The 25,016-nt window shown below is 49.2% G+C and overlaps 1 protein-coding gene across 1 annotated transcript in view; it reads left to right on the top strand.

Moving 5' to 3' along the window:
• The window catches only part of Apbb2 (amyloid beta precursor protein binding family B member 2), a 317,577-nt gene extending 292,951 nt beyond the window's left edge, over positions 1 to 24,626 (top strand). Inside the window, exons 12-18 of the mRNA XM_032917153.1 lie at positions 1,427 to 1,432; positions 10,120 to 10,234; positions 11,317 to 11,404; positions 12,505 to 12,588; positions 14,374 to 14,489; positions 15,989 to 16,168; positions 21,208 to 24,626. Coding sequence (XP_032773044.1) covers positions 1,427 to 1,432; positions 10,120 to 10,234; positions 11,317 to 11,404; positions 12,505 to 12,588; positions 14,374 to 14,489; positions 15,989 to 16,168; positions 21,208 to 21,375 — 757 coding nt within the window. The 3' untranslated portion in view covers positions 21,376 to 24,626. The remainder of the gene's footprint in view (positions 1 to 1,426; positions 1,433 to 10,119; positions 10,235 to 11,316; positions 11,405 to 12,504; positions 12,589 to 14,373; positions 14,490 to 15,988; positions 16,169 to 21,207) is intronic.
• The last annotated feature ends 390 nt before the right edge of the window (positions 24,627 to 25,016 follow it).

The raw sequence follows: 25,016 nt of genomic DNA, 5'->3' as shown, positions 1-25,016 counted from the left end.
TCTGTAGACCAGGTTGGTCTCAGACTCAAGATCCACCTGCCGCTTTCTCCCAAGTCCTGGGATCAAAGGCACGCTCCACCACCGCCTGGCCTACTGCAGCCTTTTACCATGCAAATTCTTAAATGCACTCTAAGCTTTCTCTTGGCTTTGCATTTGAGACATTGTAGCTTCCTCTTATGTGGGCACACACTCCCGCACCCTTGTGGGAGTATGGCACAAATACTGTTCTGAGGTAGAGTGTAATGCTCCCTCTATCCTTCTAGCTCACCATCTGGTGATATACTTGATTACGTATTAACTGTTACCTTTCAGCTGGCCTAGGTGACACAGCTGCAGGACCCCTGTGCAGGAGAGAGCAGGTCCCTGTGAACCGCGTCTCTTCTCATGACTTAGCTGTCTGGCGCTCTGCCTCCCTGGACTGTCTGCTCTACAGAACACCTGTGCCACTTAGAGGACACTGCTTCTGGGCCCTTTTGTATGCCTCAGACAGAACAGAAAGGGATAGAGGGCTCAGCAACATCTCTAGGGTCGCCTGGCAACTCCGGGTAGCTCTGAGCACGAAAACTCTAAACTTGCTGTTGCCCCACCCCCACTCCCAACCCCCATATGCTCCCAGCTCGCACTCCTTCCTTCCTTCCTTCCCTGCACTTCTCTACCCAGGCCCGTTCTTGGCACTGCGCTGTACCTGCACCTTTGAAGCTTTCATCTCCTACCTCTTTCTTTCCCACTTCTGTCCTACATCCTTCCCCACTGCCCACTAAGGGCGTTGTTAAAGCCCCTGAATATCAGGGCTGCAGCTCTAATAGAATGTCCAGGGCTGCAGCTCTAATAGAATGTCCAGGGCTGCAGCTCTAATAGAATGTCTAATAGAAGCAGGTAAGTCTGCATCTGCTTCATTGCTTCTGTGTGGTGGTGCTGGTGCTGGTGCTGGTTGTTCTTGTTCTTGGTGGTGGTGGTGGTGGTGGTGGTGGTGGTGGTGGTGGTGGTGGTGGTGGTGATGGTGGTGGTGGTGGTAGTGTGTGTGTGTGTGTGTGTGTGTGTGTGTGTGTGTGTGTGTGTGTGTGTGTGTGTGTGTGTATGTGTATGTGTGCGGGTGAAGCTGGGGCTGGAGACTGAAAAGTTCCCTGTCAGTGTTTCCTGCAGTCTCCTGTACTTGACTGTGATATTTTAGGCTTGGTTACCTCCCCCGGCTGATCTGTTGCCTCTGCAAATTCAGCTGGCAACTCTTGGCTCCATCGTAATGTGGCTCGAAATACACTCTTCTGGGTGATAGGGTTCGGCTAAAATAAGCACAGAAAGGCTATTAATGGCTGCAAAGTTGGGAACTCCGATGGGATGTCGGTGCTGAGAGCTGTGTTGTAGACTGGATACAGTCCGGACGCTAACGCGCTGTTTCTGCTCTTCCCTCATGCCTTCCGGGATTCAGAGAGAGGTAACCAGCGATTGTTCACTCTCCCCTTCCCTGGCATCTCATGCATCTAGCAGAACTCACCGCTTCTTCCATTCCATCCCCCGCTCACCGCCTTCTCTGCCTCCGAGGGCAGACCTTTGCTTTGTGTAGTCTCCCATCCTCATCATTTGTACCCGGGCCCTAACCTACCTCTGTGTTTGGTTCTGTTGGGGGAAGGAAGGTAGTGGACTGAGTGACTAAGAGTAACAGCCACCCTGTAGACCTCAGGTCTCTCTCACTAATGGCTGAACATATGACTCAGCACGCCGGGGAGGAAACGTGACCGATATGTCCCATGTCACATCGAACCTGTGATACATTGAGGAGGGACAATTTGGAACTCGGTGGTGTTCTCTTAAGTTTCCTGTCTGTCTGGCCAGAATACAGTTAATTTCAGTATCAGTCATTAGCACAGCACAGCCAGGGAGCCCTCCTGCCCTTCTCCATGGAGAGGCTATACCCACGAAATTCATGGTGTTTGTACAGCTTTAAATGCCCTGAATGTCAGCCTCCAGATTGATGGTTGATAGAAAATATATATTTTTTTTTCTCCATATATATGGAGAGAGGGAGAGAGACAGAGAGAGAGAGAGAGAGAGAGAGAGAGAGAGAGAGAGAGAGATGCCAGCCATAGCGAGGAGACAGACCCAGGTATGAGCTCCTCTTTGCTTTGGGCTCCCTCCTAGCTCCACTCCCTATTGTAGTGACCATTTTTGTGTCTCGCCCTGTGGTTGGGCAAGTGAGACAGACAGCATGGACCGAGCGAGTCATACTTAGGGGTTGGGACTAACAGAAGACATGACTAAGAGAAGCTCTCCTTTGGGGGACCTCCTGGACCTGAGCATGGGGACAAAGCTTTCTTGCCTCCGTGTACCACAACTCCTAAAGGAATCCACAGTGGGGAGGTGTCCAGACATTAGCCAGCTCTTGCCTTCCTCCTTCCCTCTGTGTCTAGGTCTCCTTACTAGGAGACAGCTGTGACCGCCGTCCTGAATTCAGTGAGAGTGCACACTAGAGAACGCTCTGCCTTCAGTGCAAGCCCCCTCACTCCTGGCAGACGCTAGAACTCTGTTTACGCAGTCCACATCTCAAGAATGTTCCTGGAGAGGCCCTGGCTGTACAGAATGTGTCCACCCCAGGTGGCGAGGTGCTGGGCTGCTCCTTTCAGAACTCAGCATCTTCCTAGATGAAGCAGAAGGGGAGAGAAATTTGCCAAGTTGGAACCCAAGCTTGTTGAGATTCCAGATACCCATGCCCGGTATGGCTAATGTTGGGTATGGTGAAACAGAGAAATACCCCTCAAGGCAGGCAGCAGGCAGGTTCTCTTACGTTTCTCATGTCCCCTTCTCAGTCTCCTGTACCTCCCACCCCAGTCTAATCTGAAAATAAGGGCAGTCAATCTTGGAAACGGGATTCATTTGTCTCCTCGGCCCTGGAGGTGTTCGTGGCCACATTTTGATTCTTGTCAGCACTCTATCTGTGTTTTGGTGTGGGTCCTCTTTCCAAATTCAAAAATCCCTTGCTCACCTCCTATGCAGAGCAAAGGGGAGAGAAAGCTTCCTCCAGAGGTGCTAGAAGTAGTTAGCCAGAGTCCCCGTGCCTGTCTCCTCCTGATAGCGGCCTCACCTCGCCATCTGCCAGGAACCACACTGCTGGCCCGTAACTTCCACAAAAAGGCGGGCTGGGAGGAAGGGTAATTGCACATGGCTTAGGAAGTTTCACATACAGTCAATGCAGGATTGAGTAAAACATCTTTCTTAGGGTTTCCATTGCTGAGAAGAGACACCATGACCAGGGCAACTTTTATAAGGACAACTTAATTCCAACAGGCTTATGGTGCAGAGGGTCAGTCCATCGTCATCATGGCAGGAAGCATGGCAGCATTCAGGCAGATGTGGGGCTGGAAAAGGAGTCTACATGGCTTCTGTTTTCCCTTCTTCTAGATCTCTGCCATGATCCTCAGGCAGCTAGGGGGAGGGCCTCGAAGCCCACCCTTATAGTGACACACTTCCTCTCACAAGGCCACACGTATTCTAGCCAGGCCACTCCCCCTAGTAGTGCCACTCCCTGAGCCAAGCATATTTAAACCACCACACCGTCCTTCAAGGAAGGAGGCTGTGTCCCAGAGCAGGCTTTTCTTTACATTCTCCTCATTTATAGTGCTAACCCCCACTTAGCAAACGTCGGCCATGGACCAGCCTGCACAAAGTCTCTGCATAAAAGCATACATCCCACCTGAACAGATATGAGTCACTAGATGAAAGATGTCATCTGGGCTGTGGAGGTAAGATATGCCGGCAGGGGAGGTTCCGTGGGGCAGTAAATGGGAAACGAGCCTAATGGGAAAGAGGAGGAGAAAGCCAAGGGGTATTACGTGGACATCTGTGTGGCTGACATGGTTATCATGTTCTGGGTCTCCCCAGAAAGTAAAGCTAGTTCAACCAGCAAAAAGTACAAGGAAGAAGGTTCCAGTTTCTCATAAAGAGAAACAAACTGTATGTATGTGTGTACATATGTATGTATGTATATGTGTGTCTGTGTGTATATGTGTATATATGTACACACAGACATGTATACACATATACATGTACACACAGACACACATACATGCACGTATGCACGCGCGCACACACACACACACACACACACACTCTCACACTCACTCACTTGTTTTCACTCAGTCACCGGAAGCCTTACAGCAAGGCAGGCTACTTCCATAAGGAAGTGAGACTTCTATCTGGTATCACTTGTCACTGCAGCAGGGGCAGTTAATGTATGCAGCAGCTAAGAGGCCCTTAGACACCTCAGTTCATTTGGCAGAGAGAGAAAATACATAAGTAAATTCCACACCCCCTAAGAGGGCTGCCGGAGAGATTGACAGAGTTAGCCGAGAGGCTGTTTTTAATAGCAGCCCTTTGAATAAAGAATTGTTTATCTGCTCATTCCACAAAGACCGAGCAAGCCCCCGTAGGGTGACCGAGATGCCGTAGAGCGGAGAATAATGAAAGCAATGTCTGGTTCTTCGCTTTGCCATTAAGAAATTTGAGGCTGTCAAAGATGTCTTAGTGCTGACATTTTTCTCTCTGGCAGAACCTGAGGCTGGTCCTCTGGGGGAATAATTACCGGGGAGAACAGCAAAAGGACAAGAAGAAAGGATTTGGAAGCACAGGGGTTCAGTAATCAAACTGCTCGAGGGACTTGAGTCCTGTCAGTGGTGTCTGCCGGGGTTTAAGGAGGAGACATGAGGTTGTGGCTGCAAGCCTCCCACTCCCTGCTTTGTAGAACAGAACCCCACAGCTCCCACAGTGGCAAGAAACAAATGGGGTGGGATTCCGAGCAAAATGGCCTGGCCCACACCTGCTTTGACAGACAGGCCCTGGTCCAGCCTTACACAGGGTATGAGCTGGAGCGAAGGGTTCCTGTCATCAAGCAGACCATCTTGGACAGTTAGAAATCTAGAAGAATGTGTGGGAAAACAGAAGCCATGTCATGACTGGGGTCTGGGAACCATTTAGACTAGTGGTGTAGTTTTATATGAGTCCCTGGAAGATGCTCAGCTGTATGAGACACCCAGCCACCAGGGGGCAGTAGAGAGCCTGTCTCTAGAGGTAACCACTACTATGGAAACTAATAGACTCTTTAGTGGCTCTTGAAATGTCCCTACTGCAGACCAGCCAGCTACCTATCCCAGTGTCTGAGCCATAGGGACCCCGTATGTGCTCTATGACACCCCTATGTCATAGACCAGCCGCATAGCCCACACAGTATCCACGCTGGTGCCAGCCAACTGGGATGTGAGACGTGATAGGCACATGGCTCCTAGTGATCTCCTGAGTTCATGGTCCTGGCGCTGGAATGGTCATTTACCCAACTTCCAGGAGTCCTGTGTCCACCTTCTCCTTAGAGGAGTCTGCACTGAGCCTTCCTCAAACCTCACACCTTGTTTTGCTTCTGCATTCTCTGCACTTGTCTGCTCTGCTGACTTCAACTGACTTTCCAGCCTATGCTCCTCCCAGACCTCAAAGACCAAGTCTCCGTGCTGGTGGGCCTCCCCACTGTTGCCCTTAAAGCACCTCAAACTCAGCGTCCACCATCAGAACAAACTTTCAGAAGCATGTGACACGCATGTCTGGACACATGTAAGGATGCTCAGATTAAAAGCTAGGTGCCCCGTAGGGGAATATGCTGTAGAGATGGATCATGGAGTCCTGGGACAGGATTCTTAAAGCCACAGCACCACTACAGCCCCTGCTGTGGGCAGTGGATTACCAGGGGCTCTTCAGGCACCCGAGTGCCCAGCTCCCTCCTGTCTTTGACTGTAGTCATTCGAGCTTCATTTGAGCCTTTTTCGCCTTTTTCACCCTGGAGAGGATGTAAGGGCACAGCTCGCATGTCTCTGACCAGCGTGTGAGATTTGCCACTGGGCTTCCTGGCTGGCACCTTGTGGGTCTGTATTGGCATCGTTGATGCACCATGGCAGCCGCACAGAAGGAAACTGGGGAAGTGAATTGACTATTTCAAAAAAAAATATAAATTCTGAAAGTCATACTACAGCTTGGGGAAAGTCACAGGGTTGCTGCATAGTTTTCTGTCGCTACTGTTAACAAATTACCACAAGCATAGGTGGCGTAAAGTGACAGACAAAAAGTGACTCTCGGTACTAGAGGTCAGAGGTCTACAGCGGGTTTTCCAGACATGACGAGGCTGTCAATTCAGAGAAGCACACATGCTTGTCCTTACCCGTGCCCCTCTCCTGTGCCTCCCTTTCCTTGGGATTTCCCTGAGCCAGCCAGACAACCCAGAGACACAGGCGCATCTCTGAAGCCCTGAGTTGGTACATCTGTGAAGACACTTCTCACACACTCCATGAATTAGGACAAGAACATCTCTGAGGACCAAGGGAAGCCTTTACTGCGTGTGCCGCACCAGCCCCTTTCCAGAAGAGGGATGCTGAAAACACAGCTTCTGACAACCTGTGAGGAGGCGTCTGGACTCACTGTTGATTAACGAGATGTTTGCCCATGCTCTAGGTCTAAGGAACAAACCCTGTCACCTCCGCAGACCTCCGTGCTGGGGACCAACAGCTATTTTAGGGTGATTCAGGATATGTAGTGGAATTAAGTCAGAGGCATGCAGACCTCTTGACTGTATGGAAAGAGGTGCCACGGAGGCGATGAAGCCTCCTCGGGGTCAGTGAACACTTGTGCACGGCTCTCACCGAGACATTTCTGCTCTCTAGTATCTATCTATGAAGAAAAAGGAAGAGATGGGCTGCTCAAAACCTATGAGAAGCCCTCCCCTGTAAAGCCCAAGGCTGCAACTTTCTCCTTTGGGAAGATGTAGACTCCAGACAATTGCCTGAGGTATTCATCACCCTCCCCTGAGCTGAAAGGAAATGAAGATTAATAATAATGACTTTTTTAATTATGCCTGTGAGGTTACACAGGAAAGCACAGACAGCACAGAGCTCGTGCTTGGGAGAACTGGTCCAGTGGTTAGTAGTCCGGGTGTGTTCCATTTTTCACAGTCACCTTGGGATAGCATACTTCCTGCCAGCTGTCATTCAGCAGGGCGAGGAGGCTGGATCTTAAAGCTTCCCTCAGAGAATGGCAGGGTAGTGCTGGATAAACATCTCTGCCCACACATAAAGCTGGGTTAATATCCGGGTCTGAGGTCACACCGGTCTAATCTGCTTCTCCAGGGCCAGAAGGACTTGTGGATTTGGAATGCTTGCACCTACTTGTTGAGATGAGACTCACAAGCCAATGTTACAGTTATTTCTACTTTATATATACCTTATTCACATAAGCTGACAACTTGTACGCCATTTTGATAATTTCATTCAATTTCATGGCTGGGTAGTGGTGGCACATTCTTTTAATCTCAGCACATGGAGGAGAGAGGCAGGGGGATCTCTGTGGTTCGAGGATAGCCTGTTCTACAGGGTGAGTTCCAAAACAGCCAGAGCTACACAGAGAAACCCTGTCTTGAAAAATCATTTCACGATAAGGATTTATTTACTTGCTAACACCCAAACAGTTTTGGCTTGGAGATTTAGGGGTTAGGGGTCTTTGCTAAGCAGAACCAGGAATGAACCGGAAGCTGGTTTGCCTGCATCTGATGCCCTACTAGCTGCTCCTTCCTGTTCTTTAGAGGGGACACACACACAGGGGAGGGTATAGCAAGCAGAATTTGCACAGTGACAGCATTTAAACAAGCAAGGCCTTGTGGGCCAGAGGGCCAGGCAGGCCTCAAGAAGGCTGTGCTGGGTAGATTAAGCTCTGGTCAATAAAGGGAGGGCTGATGGTCACCAAATGAGGGAAATACCACAGCACGGAATCATGGGGACCCTCGTCTTTGTCAGAGAGAGGGGGGGACCTTGATAGAAGGAATGATGTGGAAAGATGGCACGGCCACTCCTCAGCTCTTAACAATCCAGACTAGGATGCTTGCACTGTCTGTGTGGCTCCCGGGGCGTCTGGAGAGATTTGGCCTCGGACACGGCAGCCAGACCTGGGAGTTGGAAGGAGAAGGGTTGTAAGACATTGCACGCCTTACTGTACCAACCATCTGGGGGATGCAGGAGCTTGGTGAGACAGCCAAGTACAAGGCTTCCCTTGAGCAGGCCCCAGAAGTGAACTGTTGCTCTTTGGAGTTGTGTTTCCTTGATAGCCCTTGAGACCAGGAGTGAAGGCTTGGGAATACAGTGTGGAGAAAGACCATGTTGGCCTCACAAGACCACCCACCCCAGCAAATCTACAACGCCTTTCCCAGACCTGTCCTTCACCCAGTGCCACAGCGCCCATTCCCACCTCCAGGCGATCGCCACCGTTCCCAATCAGCACTACAGACGTGTGAAATAGACTTGTGCTTCAGTCCACAAAGATTACAAATGATGTGATGGCTAGGCCAAGGCTAGGCATTGAGAATAAGGCCCAAGCCATCTTCACAGAGCTTCACGGACATGTAGGAGGCTCACTGGCGAGTGTAGTATATACAGGGGAACCTGGGGGGCACCGCTGAGCCCAGCCAAGGCAATAGAGTCAGGGTAAACAAAGGCGGGGATAAGAACTTGCTGGAATGCTGTGTGCTGGTCAGGCTGGAAGGGAAGCTAGGGATTCAGAAGATGTCCGGTGGTGAGCTGGGCCATAGTGTTGGGATCGGGGACAGGACTCTGGCCATCAGGCTAGGGAACCTTTGATTCCAGTATGAGAGATACCAGCTGAGTAGATGGTCCCTGACGGAGCAGGAGGCGCTTAGGACAGATGCTGAGGGCAGGTGAGGGTAGAGCCTGTGAGGTAGGCAGGCAGGGATGGCCTAGCCTGGAGCCACTGTTTAGGACCAACTCCAAGGCTTCCCGGGGAGGGAGGCGGGCAAGGAGGCGGGCTTCCTTGCCAACCCCTCTAGCTCGTCACCCTTCCCTCACCCTAGTATCACACTTCTGGCCAAAGCCTCGTGAGGTCATCCATGAAAACAGCCCCAGTTCTTATATAAAGAAGAGGAATGTAACCTGCAGAGTAGCTCACACCTCCATTCCAGCACTTGGGAGGTAGAAGCAAGAGAACTGCTATTATGTGTGGCCAGCCTGGACCCCGTCACGAGACCATATGGCAAAACCCCATGACTGGGGTCTGGGGACATAGCTCGGCAGTTAGGAGTGTGTACTGCTCTTATAGAGAACCCAGCTCACAACAGCCCCAACTCCAGCTTCAGGGAACTCTGATGCCCTGACCTCAGGGGGCACCCGCACACACATGTACACACCCACACAATACATATAATTAAAACGTAGAATATATCTTTAAAAATGTTTAAAATACCTAGATAGGAAGGTGAGTAATATAAAAATAAGTTCAGTTGCTGTGTGGGGTAGCTCATGCCTACAGCCTCAGAACTGGAGAAATTAGGCAAGAAGATTGGAGTTCTAGGGCCAGCCTGGGCTATGCAGTGAGACATTATCTCCACTAAAGCAGCAAGAAACTTTATTGTGTGGCATGCTTGTTTTGAAGCCAACTAATGTCACAGTGGGTGTCAGTAAAAACATACAGCCATCAGTGTAGGCCACTTGCTCGAACTGACCAGGTTTATAACACAGGAGGCCAGCCTTGCCCCCAGGGCTAAAGTGTGTCTGTTCAGCAGAGTCCCGTGCCTTTGGTAGCATTCCAGCCACAGGGTTTGTGTGTTCTGGTGTTCCCTCTGGTGGCCTATCAGCTTCCTCGGGCAGCTGTGGGGCTCGCCCATCCTCCGTGCACACATGCACACATCTCAGCCCATGGTTTCACTTCCACTGCCGAACTGTCTGCCATTGTATCCTTCTGCAATTCATATCCTTCCTGATTCCATGTTCATTGTCTCACCATCCTATCTGTGACAGATGCTTTCTGCAGGATTCCGTGTTCACTCTGTGTTGTCCCCCACCACCCCGTCCCCAAAGTTCAAGAGCCTAGGTTTAGAAGACCCTGTCTTGTGATATAGCAGCCCATCCCTAACAGCCACTGAACTCTGCTTCTGTCGTCCATAGCTGCTGACGTTTTGGGTTTGGTTTTTAATCTGCATCCACAGTTCACCACTGACACGCTGGCTGCAAGCTCAGTTAACATTCACAACTAGAGAGCATATTGGCTGAAGGCTCCCTTTCCTAATACCCTGGTAAATTTCCTTTTGCCCAGGGACTTTGCTTACGTGGCAAGAGACAAAGACACGAGAATTCTGAAATGCCATGTGTTTCGATGTGACACACCAGCAAAAGCCATTGCCACAAGTCTCCACGAAATCTGTTCCAAGGTAGGATGGATCGGGGCCCGGACAGAGTCTACCTCCCTGTTCCCTCTTACCGCCTGAGCAGATAAGACAGTCAGGAAGGCAGGAGTGCTGCCCGAGACACCTAACTCAGGGGAAAGCAGGCAGGTGGTACTTGCCCATGTCATTAACATGTAGTGGTCTTTTAAGGTCCAGGGCATTGGTAACAGATCCATCAGGGTAACCCACTTACATCCTCGGATGCCCAAGACCCTCACAAGATGGTGGAGTGTTTGTGGGTAACTGATGCTTTCTTCCCATGTATGCCAGGTCACCTCTAAGTTGCCTACCTGGAGAAATGATTTTCCAGCCTTGCAATAAAAATCTGGGGCTGGGATTGAAAGTGAGTTACTTGTAAGGCAGCTGGTGACCAGGCTTCCTTCCATCCCCAGATCCACACCGTTCTATAACTCTCTGGTAGAGAACCAGAGCAAACATACACTAAAGAGTGTGATGCCTACACACAGTGACCCTAGTGTCCCTCACGGAAGGGAGACTGCCTGGGAGACTCGGAGAATATGGATGTTAGCGGCTGACATTTCTGAGCCCTCTGGATTCATTTAATACTCATTCAGTCCACACAACTGCTCTTTGACATGAATTCAGGGAAGGAAATGAGACCCAGAAGGGAAGCTCACTTATGCAAGGCCACAGCTGGTGAGGGCAGTGCTGGGATTCGAACCATGCTCTTGTCTCCAGATCTCTGACAAGGGTATCAAAATCGGCGTGGGCCAGCAGCAGGAAGTGCGTTAATCTCCGCTCCCTGAGCACAGGGACCTGAACGTCCACAAGGCGAATGCTGGGTTCTCAGCAGAGGGGAGAATCAGCAGACGGAAGAAGGGAGCTCTAAGCACTTCAGAGAACAGCTGCTCTACAGAGATGCTCTTATTCCTGGGGAGGGAGGTGTCTGAAGGGAAAGTTAATGTGTAATGCAGAGACTGGCAGGGAAAGAAGGCAGGAAGTGACACTAGTTTAAATCCCAGTGGAGTGGGCTTTACTGTCAGGGCTGGCCGGTGACACGGGGTCTATAACCGTGAACCCAAGCTGCACTTTCATTTGATGTCTAGATTATGGCTGAACGGAAGAATGCCAAAGCCCTGGCCTGCAGCTCCTTACAGGAGAGGACCAATATGAGTCTTGATGTCCCTTTGCAAGGTATGTCTGTGGCCACTACAACTTCAACTGTGACTAACTCCAACTCCTCCTCCTCCCCCTCCCCCTTCCCCCCCCCCTCTTCCCCCTCCTCCCCTTCTGCCTCCCCCTCCTCCCCTGCCTCCTCCCTTCCGCTTCCTCCTCCTCCCCCTTATCTTCCTCCTCCCCCTCCTCTTCCCCCCCTTCCTCCTCCCCTTCTTCTCTCTTCTCCTTCCCCTCCTCCTCCCCCTTCCCTCTCTTCCTCCTCCTCCTCACCCTCCTCCTCTGCAGCTGTGGCCAGCCTGGCAAAACAGCAGCGTTGTGAGGCTTCTCAAGGGCTGGAGAGATGGCATGAGTTACTCTTACAGAATACACAGGTTCCACCCCCGTGGCTACTCCTGGAACTCTGTATGTAGGGCATCTATTACCCTCTTCTGGCTTCCCCAGTCACCGTGTGCCCATGATACACATATGCAAATTAGCAAACGCTTCATACATATTAAATATGTGTGCCTTAAAACTGGGCATGGTGGCCCCCAACCTAGAATCCGATCTCTAGAACTTGGGAGGTAGAAGCAGGACAGGAGCCAGCCTGGGTGCTGTGTGCCTGGGTGGTGGAGGGGAAGCTGAGTGGGTGCGCCAGGCCCTCCAAGGGACAGCGTCACTTTGTCAGTAGTATTAAACACAAAGGGCACTTGTTTTGTGTTTCCGCTGAACAATTAAAGACTATTGTCAGTGGAGTTTTTTGTTTTGTTTTTGCTTTTTTAACTCATGTATAGCCCTGGGGTAAGGACTCATGAGTTTAAAAATATGTAGGTTCATAGCCAGGGGACTACATTATTTCCCACGTGTTTTCGATTGTACCCTTTGTGATTAATCTTTCTTTGGGCACCAGACACACCAAGTACACAGAGCACAAAAAGCTATTTCTGAGCACACGAAAGACTTACCATAGCTGATCTTTGCCTTCCAAAGCATTTCACTGTGAAAGAGAGGTCTGTAGGGTTTAGACTGATAAGACCCCTCCATCTGGGTGGTCATCTGGGAGTGCCGACGCCAAGAGCACTGCTGGTTTTCACTGTCTCCTGAACTACTGAGAAACACGCTGCTTTTGTTCCCTGTAGTAGATTTTCCAACACCAAAGACGGAGCTGGTGCAGAAGTTCCACGTGCAGTACCTGGGCATGTTACCTGTAGACAGACCTGTCGGTAGGTAAAACTTTGCAAGCCTCCCAAGTATGAGAGCCATTTGTTCCCCATGTGGGCGAGGCCACTGTGTCAGTCCTCTCTGCATCTTTGATCCATGCTTCTGTGGTATCACCATCTGGACACTGTCCTGATCACATGACCAGGGGAAGAAAAGCTAGCCTGATTGGACAGGTGACCCCAGGACACAAGGACTCTAAGGGGACCTCTTTGAATTTCCTGTTCTCCCAACATTCGAGAGCTGAGCAGCCCAGGACTGCAGGGTGCCCTCTGTTCTCCAGTGAGCTTCCAGCTTTGGGGCAGGCTCCTGCCTCCGTTCTTACCAACTAGGGACAGGAAGGAAACTGATGGAGCCACTGTCTGTACTCTAGAACAGAGGTGGAATCTCCAGGGTTCGGGTCCCATCCCAGTGGCAGGCATTGAGTGGCTCCATTTACTCAAGCTCACAAGGGCCTGGAGCTATAGTGTCTGCCTGGCTGGAAGAGGCCATGGAGAAATCAGAGCCCCTTGCTCCACTGGGCATAAGGCAAAAGGATCTCTGGGAAGCAGCCCAGCAGTTCCTCAAAGGGTTAAAGGTCGCAGCCTTTGACCCAGCAGTTCTACCCCTGTACAGAACCCAAGAAAGTAGAAGCATCATCCCCCCAAAACTACAAAAACATTCATACGTGACAGACTGGAAAGTAAAGGCACTCCCAATGCCCATTGCCTGACTAATGGGCAAACGAATTAATACTTTCTGAGAATGGAATTTTATATGGCAAGGGAAAAAAGGTTAAAAATTACTGAAACATGCCAGAGCATGCATGACCCTTGAAAACACTGAGATAAATAAGTCACCCTTAAAATAAAGTCCTTTGTGGGGGATTCTGTACATGAATGCTAAGAATAGGTATGCCCCTAGACGTAGTAGGGGTTGCTTTGAGGTTAGGCTGTGGGGAACATGGAGAGTGGTCCCTAAAAGTTACAGGGCTAATGAAAATCTTCTAAAGTTGATCTGGTAACTACACTGAATTATTGAAAACGACTGGGTGAGATACATACATACTTTTTAAAAAGAGTGAATTCCATGTGAGTTACATCACAAGTCACTTGTTATTTCTAGGCAGACAAGATAGCTAAGTGGGTAAAGGAGCTTGCGGCCAAGCTCGCCAGCATGAGTTCAACCCTCAGACCCCAAATAGCAGAAGGAGAGAACTGACTCTCAAAAGTTTTCCTCTGACATACACACACATGCAATGTCATGTAAACACACACACACACACACACACACACACACACACACCACTTACTACAATAAACACATTTAATTTATCTAAACTTGTTTGTTCTACAACTAGCAAAGGAGTCCACTGGGCAGCATGTAGTGTGTCTGTAAAGGGGCCACCGACCTCGGCCTGGCAAAATGTCAAATGTGATGGAGGAGGATTTGGCACTCAGGAAGATTCTGGCTTCTGTTGGCTCTCCATCCCCAGGCGCTCAAAGGCAACACCCTGTAGCAGGGGAATCTTTGGGGCAGGATTAGGTTGAGGTACCATGGTCTCACGGACAGGACCCACTGGAACACTGCCATGTGCGTGCCCCGCCCCCCCATGTGTATGCACATCCATCCGCACGCACTGGATCCCTGGAGATGCCCAGGAGTCTCTATTAGAAACACTGGCTTCTTTCTTCTGAGCACACAAGAATAGCGATAAGGCAGCCCGATACCAGGGACAGCCTGCATGTGGCTGCGGCCGAGCGACTGGACCTGTATTAGAGTGGATTTTCAATCATCCTTTCTGTCTGTAGGCATGGACACCCTGAACAGTGCCATAGAGAATCTTATGACGTCATCCAGCAAGGAGGACTGGCCTTCGGTGAACATGAACGTGGCCGATGCCACCGTGACAGTCATCAGTGAAAAGGTGGGGACCTGGAGAAGGGACAGGCTACAGGGAGGTTCAGGGTACAGTGCCCTTTCCTAAGACTCAGAAACTGAGTCAAAGCTAGGCTTCTTGGGGTTCGTACTGCCGTGTAATTAAGGTGGCCTGTGTTTATAGAAGATTCGGGGCTTTGTCTGCATCTAATAGTGCCTTCCTCAGGAGCGGATCCTTCCATCCTGATACCCCGATCCTGCCTTCCTCATTTGCTTCAGAGGTTGACTCCACTTGAGGAGATCATGTAGCACTAGCCACGGCTTACCGTAGATCTTGGTTTTGTTATTAGGGTTCTGGTGTGGATTGGTCCACGCTGTCCGGGGTTGGGTGCAAATGCTGCTTCTGGTAGGGAAGCCCCCCAGTGACTTCTAAGTTATGGGGAAGAGGTCATTGGTCATCCTGACAGGCCAGCATTAGCGTCAACTCAGACTATCCCATCGTGGTGACTGAACAAATTCACTTCCCTAAGCTCAAATTGGAGGCCCAGGACCAAGGTTTAAATCCAAGCAGTCTGACTCCAGCCTACTTTACAGAGATCACGAAGTGCTATGGGAAGACCTCAGGTCATTTAGCATCCCCCAGCTTCTGCCCCTTCACCCTGTAGCAGTGGGCAGAATTCTCCCCAGCCTGCCTGCCTCTCTGCTCGTGCTGGGTCCTTTCCCACTTCAGTGTCCTAGCTAGTGCTTCCCACCCTCTTCCCCCCCCCCATCTCCCTCCCTACTGCCCCTCCTCCCCCCACTCACCCCTTTGTCCCATCGCCCAAATTCCTAGTCCTGCATTTCTTCCCCAAACCTCCTGACTTCTCCGACCAGAGCAGTCTGCCTATGAAATGTGTCTCGTTCCTGAATACTTAACAAGTCAGGGTGTTAGGATTTGAAAGCCGGTACTCTGGCTCTGCGTGCCAACTCACAAATTGCCAGTGATTGCTGCAGTGGGTGTCAGCTATGAAATGAATTCCACACACATCTTCATCCCGCCCTGTGTGGAGAAGTAGGAGGCGTGGAGATTGGGCAAATGTGTCGATTAGGCAGCATCTTGTCGTCCACGGTGTTAGACGTAATTTGGTGCACGGTTTCGCTTGAGTAAAAAAAAACTATGGAGAGAGACTTGAGAATCTTTTTCTCCTGGGCCCTCAAGGTTCACCTGAACTAAGAGGCCTTGAGCCACTGGGTGACCTGCAGTGGGCCATTTGTGGAAGTCTATGACAGCAAGCGATCCGTTGCCCCAGGATGTGGGGATGTGGGGTTGGCTGGAGGGAATGGACACACATCCCAGTTCCCAGCAGCAGGGTCATTCACAGTGAGATCAGACACCAGGACACGCCCATGGCAGTGGTGGCCTCACGGTCGCTTAAGCCAAGATCCGCCTTTCTGCCGAGATGGAGGTCCTGCTGGGCTGGGTTCTATGGGGTGTTTAGGGTGTGAAGTTTTTGCTAACAGCTGCCTGGCTTCCCGGAGAGCACAGGCGCTGACCGATGTCTCTCGCAGAATGAAGAGGAGATCTTGGTGGAGTGTCGGGTGCGCTTTCTGTCCTTCATGGGCGTCGGGAAGGACGTCCATACGTTTGCCTTCATCATGGACACTGGGAACCAGCGCTTTGAGTGCCACGTGTTCTGGTGTGAGCCTAATGCAGCCAGTGTGTCGGAAGCTGTCCAGGCCGCCTGCATGGTGAGTGAGCCCGTCCCGTGTGTGCAGACCCACCCCCTGCATGGTGAGTGAGCCCGTCCCATGTGTGCAGACCCACCCCCTGCATGGTGAGTGACCCGTCCCGTGTGTACAGACCCACCCCGCCTCTTCTACACGCTGTAAATTAGAGCGGAAGCCCTTACTTAAGAGATAAAGTGTAACTCCTTAAACCCTGGACTTTATAGCACTCTCATTTTTGTGGGTAGAATTCCTTATGACCAGCAGAGCGCATCTCAGGAGACAGGGCCCTGTAAAGAGCCAATAAGATTTAAGGGTCACCTATTCTACACTTCAAATTAATTTTAGTACATGACCAAGAAATGCTGGTCATGTGTGCTATCAAAGCCTACCTTCAACTCAGGCTTTAAAAAATAATAATTAACAAGTCGATTTTATTTCCCGTGGTTGTTTTCAGCACATTGATAGTATTTATGATTTACCTCTTAATCTGTACAGCAACCCTATCCAGTAGTTGGGGTTTTTGTTGGTTTGTGAGGTAAGAGACTGGGCACATCATCAGTAAGTGGCAAACGGGGTGAAGCCCACGCTGCTGGGCTGGGTGCTTTACAGTGAATCTGATTCGAGATAAAGACGTCTCTTCATTGAGCAGATGTGCTCTGGGTACTGTTCATAGCACCCACTGAACACCTTAATGGTCAGAGCAAAGGCAGGCACCAGAGCGGGAGCCCAGGGTACCATCCAGCGGCAGTGGTGTGGGTCAGTGGAGCTGGCGGGAGAAGCAGGACCCCTATCGTGAAAGACTCCAGAAAAGCCTGAAGTAGGAATCGGCAGTGTCTTGCCTTTGGAGCTTCTGGGGCTCAGGTTTGGTGTTTTGAGATAAAGTCTCACGGTAGCTCAGGCTGGCCTGGAACTGGTAGCCCAGGCTGGCCTGGAACTCACTGTCTAGGTTCAACTGGCTTCAAACGCAGCAGTCCCATGCCTCAGCCTTCCAAGCAATGGGGCTATAAGCAAGTGCCCATATTTGGGTTTTAAAACTGTAGGCCTTTGAAAGGGACGAGCATCTTTCTGCTGACCTTTCCTAGTGAGGGTGGGTGAAATAATGGCTTGAGGTGTAGACTGAAGAGACAAGGTTTGTCAGCAGGAGGCAGTGAGCTGATGGGGTACCTCCTAACATGGGGTGGCAGAGTCCCCTCTGCTGTGCCCATGGGCTGCGCAGACCCTAGAAAGCCCAAGTGTGACCCCTGAATTCAGGAGCTCAGATACAGTGGGAGAGACTGACTTGAACTCCAGAAATCCCACAGTAGTGTGGAAAGAGCTATAAACGGAAGGAGGAGACGGCGCTAGACAGAGACGGGATTAGACAAGGAGAGAAGCGCTCTGAAAGTGAGCACAAAGGAAGTCTGTCAAGGGGTTGTCTGAGGGACGGCACTGGCTTGGCTACTTTAGGATGGGGCCAATCTGCACGCTTTAAGGGAATCCACATAGATCGCAATGACATTTATGTGAATGACAGACACATGAGACAGACACATGAGACAATGTGGTTTCATGAGAGTATAGTGGCTTTGAAAATTACCTACTGCCAGAGTGTGTTTGAGGTGTGTGTGTGTGTGTGTGTGTGTGTGTGTGTGTGTGTGTGTGTGTGTTTGTGCGTGTGTGTATGTGTGTGTGTGTTTGTGTATGTGTGTTTGTGCGTGCGTGTGTGTGTGTGTTTGTGTGTGTGTGTGTGTGTGTGTGTGTGTGCGCGCGTGCGTGCATTTGTTGTTTCTTATGTCTTTGCAATCTTCCAGTCCTTTCTGTAAAGGTTTGCCCCACCCTGGCAGACCCTCTCCACGAAGCCTTCCCGCCTCTTACCTCTGCTGCTGGCCTCCGCTGCACCCCCTGCTTCCCTCTCATCTCCCCTCCCCTCGCTGTTTTCTTAGTGTCTTTTCCTTCTCAACAGGCCCTGGGCTCACTTCTCCTTGCATAGTCCAAAGAATCACAAATCATACCAGAGCCAGTCGCCCCACCACCACCAGAATGAGTTCTGAATCCAGACACGAAAGCGACATCTGGTGTCGTTTTGTACGTTTCGTACATTCTGGCTGCTTTTCCTGAATCCCTGACTTAGTTATCGTTGCCTTCCCAGAGGGAAGGACATTTGTGGCCATTTGTTTCCTCAGAAGTAGACAGTCAATCAGGTATTTAAAGGCATTCATCGTGGCACCAATTCTCAAGCAGACAAGGAAGGAAGGGGGATTCATGATTTTTAATTTAAGTGTTGGCAAAAGGTCAAAATGCTTATTTTAAAATGTTTACACGTGGGCGTGGGAGTGGAGGGAGGGCAGAGATAAACGGAATAGGGAGAGAGCAGATTGGCTTTCGGGTGTCTGTTGAGGCCAGTGAGATGGCTCGGCAGGTAAAGGCACTCGTCACCAAACCTGATGAGCTCATTTTGAGTCCTGGAACCTTTTAGAAAAGACCCAAGTCCTATAAGTTGTTCCCTGACTTTCATATATGTTCTGTGACACAAGGTATACACACACACACACCATACTCAGACACACACATACACATACACACACATATACATTCACTCACACCATATACACACATACATATACATACACATACATACATATACATACACTCACACATACACACGCACTTCTTTTTTCATCTCTAATGCACTATAGACCTGAGGGGGAAGAGAGGGGAAGAAGAGAGACCTGGAGTTCACACCCCATCTGTTTCCCACTCACTGGTTCATGGCTAGAGGGATATTTTCTCTAAGTGCTGTGGATCTGGGATTCTAAGTCTGGATGTCAAGGAGCAGGCCTGAGGGAAGGGGAGCAGGTGGGGAGAGCTGGAGGGAGGGGAAGGGGAAAAGAGCAGGGGAGAGGAGCAGGGGAGGGGGACAGGGGGAGCAGGGGAGAGAAGCAGGGGGAGCTGGGAGAGGGGCAGCGGAGAGGAGCAGGGGGGAGCCAGGGAGGGAAGCTGAGGTGAGCCTGGGAATCAGGTGTAGACCGGTTAGGAAGGAGGGAGGGGGAGGAAGGGCTGCAGGAGATCAACAAGAGCTGTTTCAGTGGAGCAAAAGCCTAGGTATTTTACAAAGTTGAAATGCAGCCTAACAGATGGTTCGGGCCTAAAATGGCTGGCTTTCGCTCTTAATTATACGTTTTAAATGCTAATGACAGTTAGCTAATTAGTTTTACCAGCGGCTACAGTTTTGTTTTTTCCAAACTCCAGGATTCATTTTTCTGCTTGGAAACATTTTTTTTAATAATAAAAAAATGTTATTAATGCGAGCAGCTGGAGTAGCTCCAGCAGTGTGGTACGAGGAGGCTCTCGGGTGCAGTCAGACTCCCACCGCACTCTGAGTGCAGCCTCCCAGTGCCGCACGCCCTCCTCCATGCACAGCCACCCTCCATCCCGAGCACGCGCACACGGACTCCCAGTCCAAGGCACAGCAGTACCACTCCTGGGAACTTGCCTTTAAGACATAATTTGCAGCTGTGTCGTATAGACCCAAGTGAAGACACTTTAGTGACATTTAAAATCAGTCAGAGGGGGATTCTTTATGAACTGCATCAGTTATGTGTAATTTTGATTCACTCCATACACACAGAACCACTCTTTGAAATTTCAAGTCTAGGGTTCAATGTCACCACACCTGCGTGATAATAAATTTATACTCTAGAAGTGTGTGCTTGGTGATATAGCCTTAGCAAGGTCCCTGTACAGGCAGACGTGGGAAGCCATCTTTCCTTATTGGGTGAAGGAGCCGGTTATCTGGGGATACAGGAGGTCATGGAAACCAAATGTCCATCTTTCATGGGCTGTTTGTGCGCTTGAGGGAGGAGCAGGTGTAAGGAGCCTGGTGACATTTAACTGACTTTGGAAAATGAGCTCTCGGTTGGTTCGTTTTAGATCAGAAGGAAATAAGAAAACTCGTTCTTTTCATCTAACTTTGAAGAACTACTTAACTTTCTGCTAGTACAAAAGCAAGTGGGCTACTTATTTTAGTATATTTTTATGTATCTTAATGTATATTTAATGTGTGTGTATCGTATGTATGTATGTGTGTGTATGTGTATATGTATGTGTATATATATATGTATGTGTTTGTGTGTGTATTTATGTGTATGTATGTTTGTGTGTGTGTGTGTGTGTGTATGTGTGTGTGTACATGGCATGTACACGGTCTCCACACATGGAGATCCATGAACAAATAGCTCTGGGAAGTCCTGTCCCTCTGCTGTGGGTTCCTGGGGTCAACCTCGAGTTGATGGGTTTCAACGCCAAATGCCTTTACCTGCTGAGCCATCTCACCAGGCCTATGTCACTGTTTTTGTGCAGGCTAGATGTGCCCGTGTTGCCAGTGCCCATGAAGATTTTTTTAAAATCTATTAGAGTTCACACCTGACCATAAAAATAGACACTGAACTCTCAATGCAACATTTTCTACTGAAGTAGGAAAGGTGGACTAAGAGGTGTTGCCAGGCCTGCCTTGGGCTTTATACAGTGTGCTTTATAATTCTCAGCCACCGTTTAGTCCGTGAAGCGGAGGGTGGAAGAGCTCGCACCTGTAGTACGTGTCTGGTGAAAACTTCCGTTAGCGCTCCTGTGTACTAGCGCTTTTCATGTGGTGAGCCCTGGGTGGGAAGGGTAAACGTCCCACACTGAAGAGGAACGGAGTCTGGACTGTGCTGTGCTCTGTGCACACACGGTGACTGGAATCAGTCTTCCCCACACGGTGTAATGGTAGTTTTGGTGTATGTGTGGAGGTGGGGCTGTCATGGTAGTAGTAGTGGAGATGAAAATAGTAGCCATAGTAACAGTGGTGGTGCTGGTGGTGACAGTGGTGCTGGTGGTGACGGTGGTGGTAATGGTGTTGGTTGTGGTGGTGGTGGTGGTGATGATAAACTGGTAGTAAGTGGTGGTGGTGTTAGGTGCTGGTGCTGGTGCTGGTGGTGAACTAGGCCATTAACTTTTGAGCGTCAACATGTCGGTAGTGAATCACAAGCACACCCACCAAGAAGAAACATCACCTAAATTGCCGCTTGCCTCTTCCCTTCCAGCTACGATATCAGAAGTGCTTGGTAGCCAGGCCACCTTCACAGAAAGTCCGCCCCCCACCCCCGCCAGCCGATTCAGTGACCCGGAGAGTCACGACCAATGTGAAGAGAGGGGTCTTATCTCTCATTGACACTTTGAAACAGAAGCGGCCTGTCACAGAGACACCCTAGCAGCCCGGGACGCGGGGAGTCTGTCATTGTTTCCTGAGGATCGAGTAGCTACACTAAAGAAGCCCACGCCTGGCCTTCCGCTCAGTTGCTGATGCTTTGTCTCCAGAGAATTTATCTTTAACCAGACAGTGTTAGACAAGCATGTGACCTCGTCTTGCCGCCATCATGTGATATGAAAAGAAGCATGATTTTTTTTCCTGTAAGTTACATCATGAGCAGTGGAAGGTTTTCTTCTCGTTGTAAATATTGTGAACAGGACTTCCAGCGTACACACCGAAGAATGCGGCCACACCCTTCCTAGACAACTGACACCGCGTCCTTGGATGAACGGTGCCCAAGTTCGTTTTGCTGTCCTCTTGACTGGATCTGTCACAAGCCACCTTGGGGTCCCTCGGCACTTTGCCCCGATTTCAGCTTTTAAGACATTTGGATCCTGAGTAACAGATACCATTGAATTGCTGTAAAAGTAGGGTGACGCGCTCGGGTTTCAGTCTTTCCTAACAGCGAGGCTGTTGGACAAAACTCGCAGCTGGCGTCGGTACAGACACCAGCCACCCGTTTCCCTCGGCGAGCTCTCTGATGCGTGGACACCGGCTCACGTCTACAGCTGTTTGGGGTGCTGGGCAAAGGAGAACTTTAAAATTGATAGAAAACTAAAATTGAGGAATTAAAATCAAGCAAAAAAAAAAATAGCCTTTCTTTTCAGATGGTTCTTTTCAGGTGGTTTTCAGACTGGTTATTTTAAAAAAAGAGATTAACAGAATCACGATGCATTCGGGATGGAACGTATTTCAAACTTCTGCCTTACATTGTACAATGCAGCTAGAGAATTAAAGTGTACTATGCCATTCTCTCTACCCACACCTGAAAAGTGAAATATTCCTACAGTTTCCATCCCTAGTTTGATACCGAGCTAATATGCAATTTAGAGCTGAGGAAATGTTCTCTATGTCTCTGTCGCACTAGATTATTTTCCACCTGCACTGCGTGGTTCTTGTTAGTTCTCTTCCTGGAGACAAGGGTGTGCTCCTGGGATCCACTCGCTGCCCCAACCTCCCTCTGTGCTCCTCTGTCCAGGAAGCTGTCTGTCCCTCATATACTGTCCATGGCAACGAGTTTTAAGTTGTCATTCTCCTGAATTTACGTGTTTAATGTTAGAAATGTGTTAAGACCTGACTAGAAGATGTGTTTTTAAACTTCTGTTTTCCCATTTTACTTTCAAAGATTTAATTTTTTTCCTATCAGAGCAAAATATACTCGGAAATGGTGGGTTTCCTGACAGTGTCTCCCACGTATCAGTTTCCTGCCTCTTTTTTATGTAGCTAAGGAACCTAACCGTAAGCACATACAACTTTAGACTCTCGTTGGCCTTGTTGTTTAAAAGGTCATCTTACTTGTGTTGTTTACGTTTAATGTCAGAACCAATATCCAGTTATAAAATAGTGCTTTTTTTTTAAAACCTTGCTCTGTACCTGTCAGAACGTCTGCACAGTGTGATCACGTTTGAGCCTTACATGGTAGGAAAGGCACTAAACAAACTGAAGGAATGAGAACACAGGGCACCAAAAGCTAAAGAAGTGGCTTAGGATGCCACCGAAGTCCATGAGAGCCGGGATCACGACCCACATCTCGAAACTTTTACCACATTTTATCTCCTCCCTGCAATCAGGAGGACCCTTCACAAATGGCTCTGGGGCCATGCAGAGAACAGAAGTACAGTCAGGCGACCTCAGAGTTCCCGAGTGAATTAGGAAAGTGTCCACTTTATCTACCCAGCGGCACTTACTGTAAGACCATTGTCCTTTCTCGGTCCAGGACTGTGTTCCTCAAATGTGTCACAGAGGAAGAATATCTGTCCTCAGCAGCCTGGTCCCACCTCAGACTTCCCAAAGATCATTACCTGTGGTAGGAACATTCCCACCTGTGGCCCTCACCAGTGCAGACTGTGGTGGGGTGACAGGCGGTGGGAGGTGGAGAAGCTGGATTGTCCACCGGCGTCCTGACTTTACAGGAAAAGCGATGTTGCTTGAGATGGGTTATGCTTGGTTCCGGCTTGCCCGCTAGCTGAAGTAACAGGTGCCATCTGAGACTTTCTGCATACCGGAAACCTTACTGTGCCAGAGAAAAACCGTTTAGAAGCCCGTCCTCGTGGTCTCTTACTTTGATCTGTTTCTTCTCCACAGCAGAAGGCTTTAGGGCACGCAGCTTCAAAACTCTGAAGAGGCCACGTTTCTATAGGCGGTCTCTACCCAAACCCCTTTGGTTTTTTTAAGACATGTCTGTTTGTTTTCAGGATCAAGAAGACTGAGCTAGCTTTAAAGAGCAAACCGATTTATATATGCAATTTTAAGATGCAGTTAAGATGAATGATAGCCTTTTGCAAGTGAAATGCTTTTACTGCACATTTTCTGTTTTGGGAATAGCTTTGTGTTCTAAGTGCAAGTTGATTTTTTTTTTGTAAAATTATGTTAAACAATATGTTCAGATCCTTTCTGCCATGGCCAAAAAAGTATGTATGGAAGTGTGTTTGTATCCGTCTGTGAGAGGAGGCCGATGTTTTACCTGAGGTCTTTGTGATACTTCGGTTATCTATGCATTCTTTCTCTGTGATTCGGTAAACAGGCGGCCATGTTCACGATGCCTTGTGTGTCCTATCTTTTTCTTTTTTTAAATTAACCTGTTAAATACAGCTTGAAATATTTTTATTTTATTTATTCTGTTTTTACTGAAATATACTGCATTCCTGTGTTACTGTACTATCTTTGCTGGGTATGATGTCTGTGTATCCAGGTCTCACTTAAGTAACCCAGTGAACTCTACGTCATCTAGAAAGTGGTTCTGTAACAATTGGCAGTCACATGGTTCTGTAACGATTGGCAGTCACATCTCTGTTGGAATATGTAGGAGAGAAGTTAACCCTTAAAGTTCCTTTTATTTTTTACAAGCAGCTAGACAGATGTGCCCTCACCACCTTATCCACATGCTCCTTGGAAGCGTTGAGGGGGCAGCCGACATGCCGTCTGGCGGAGAACTTTACTTTGTAGACAAAGGCACTGTGGGGCATCATTTTTATACCCTTCCCAACACACGTGATTTCATCCAAAATACACACACAGAGCCACACGCCTTTGTTTCCACCTGGATTTAAGGCCACCCCTAGCCAATTAGAGCCACTGTTTTGTCTGTCTGTCTGTCCTACTGCATGAAGGGACATTAGACCCATTTCCATTAAAGCAAATTCTTGGTGATAACTGTTGGCACTGCTACTTTTATTGTTTTAATCCACATTAGGGGTTTAAGAAGGACACATAACAAACTATTCAAAACTGGACCTCTTAACTTGTAGCCCCAAACTCCCCTTAATGTGTGGTATATTCAATTTGTGAGCATTTCAACACAAGACTTCAGAAGACACATGTCTCCCTGATATTAGCACAATTTAATGAAACTGAAAGCTCTCTAGTCGGCCCGGTTTAACCTAATATCTGATGTGTTTATAGCCAGTAAGAGAGTAATTGGGCTTGTTTTGGCATACTGGTGGTGTGGCCCAGTGGTATAGCTCTTACACCACATGTGCGGGGATCGGAGTTTAGCCCCTGGAGAGGACAGGAGGAAAGGTTGGCACTTCAAGGCTGTGAAGA

This window comes from Rattus rattus, chromosome 11 (assembly GCF_011064425.1).
Source record: "Rattus rattus isolate New Zealand chromosome 11, Rrattus_CSIRO_v1, whole genome shotgun sequence".
Classification (NCBI taxonomy): domain Eukaryota; kingdom Metazoa; phylum Chordata; class Mammalia; order Rodentia; family Muridae; genus Rattus; species Rattus rattus.
Note: the sequence above shows the minus strand (reverse complement) of the source record. Positions and strands in the feature narration are given on the sequence as shown.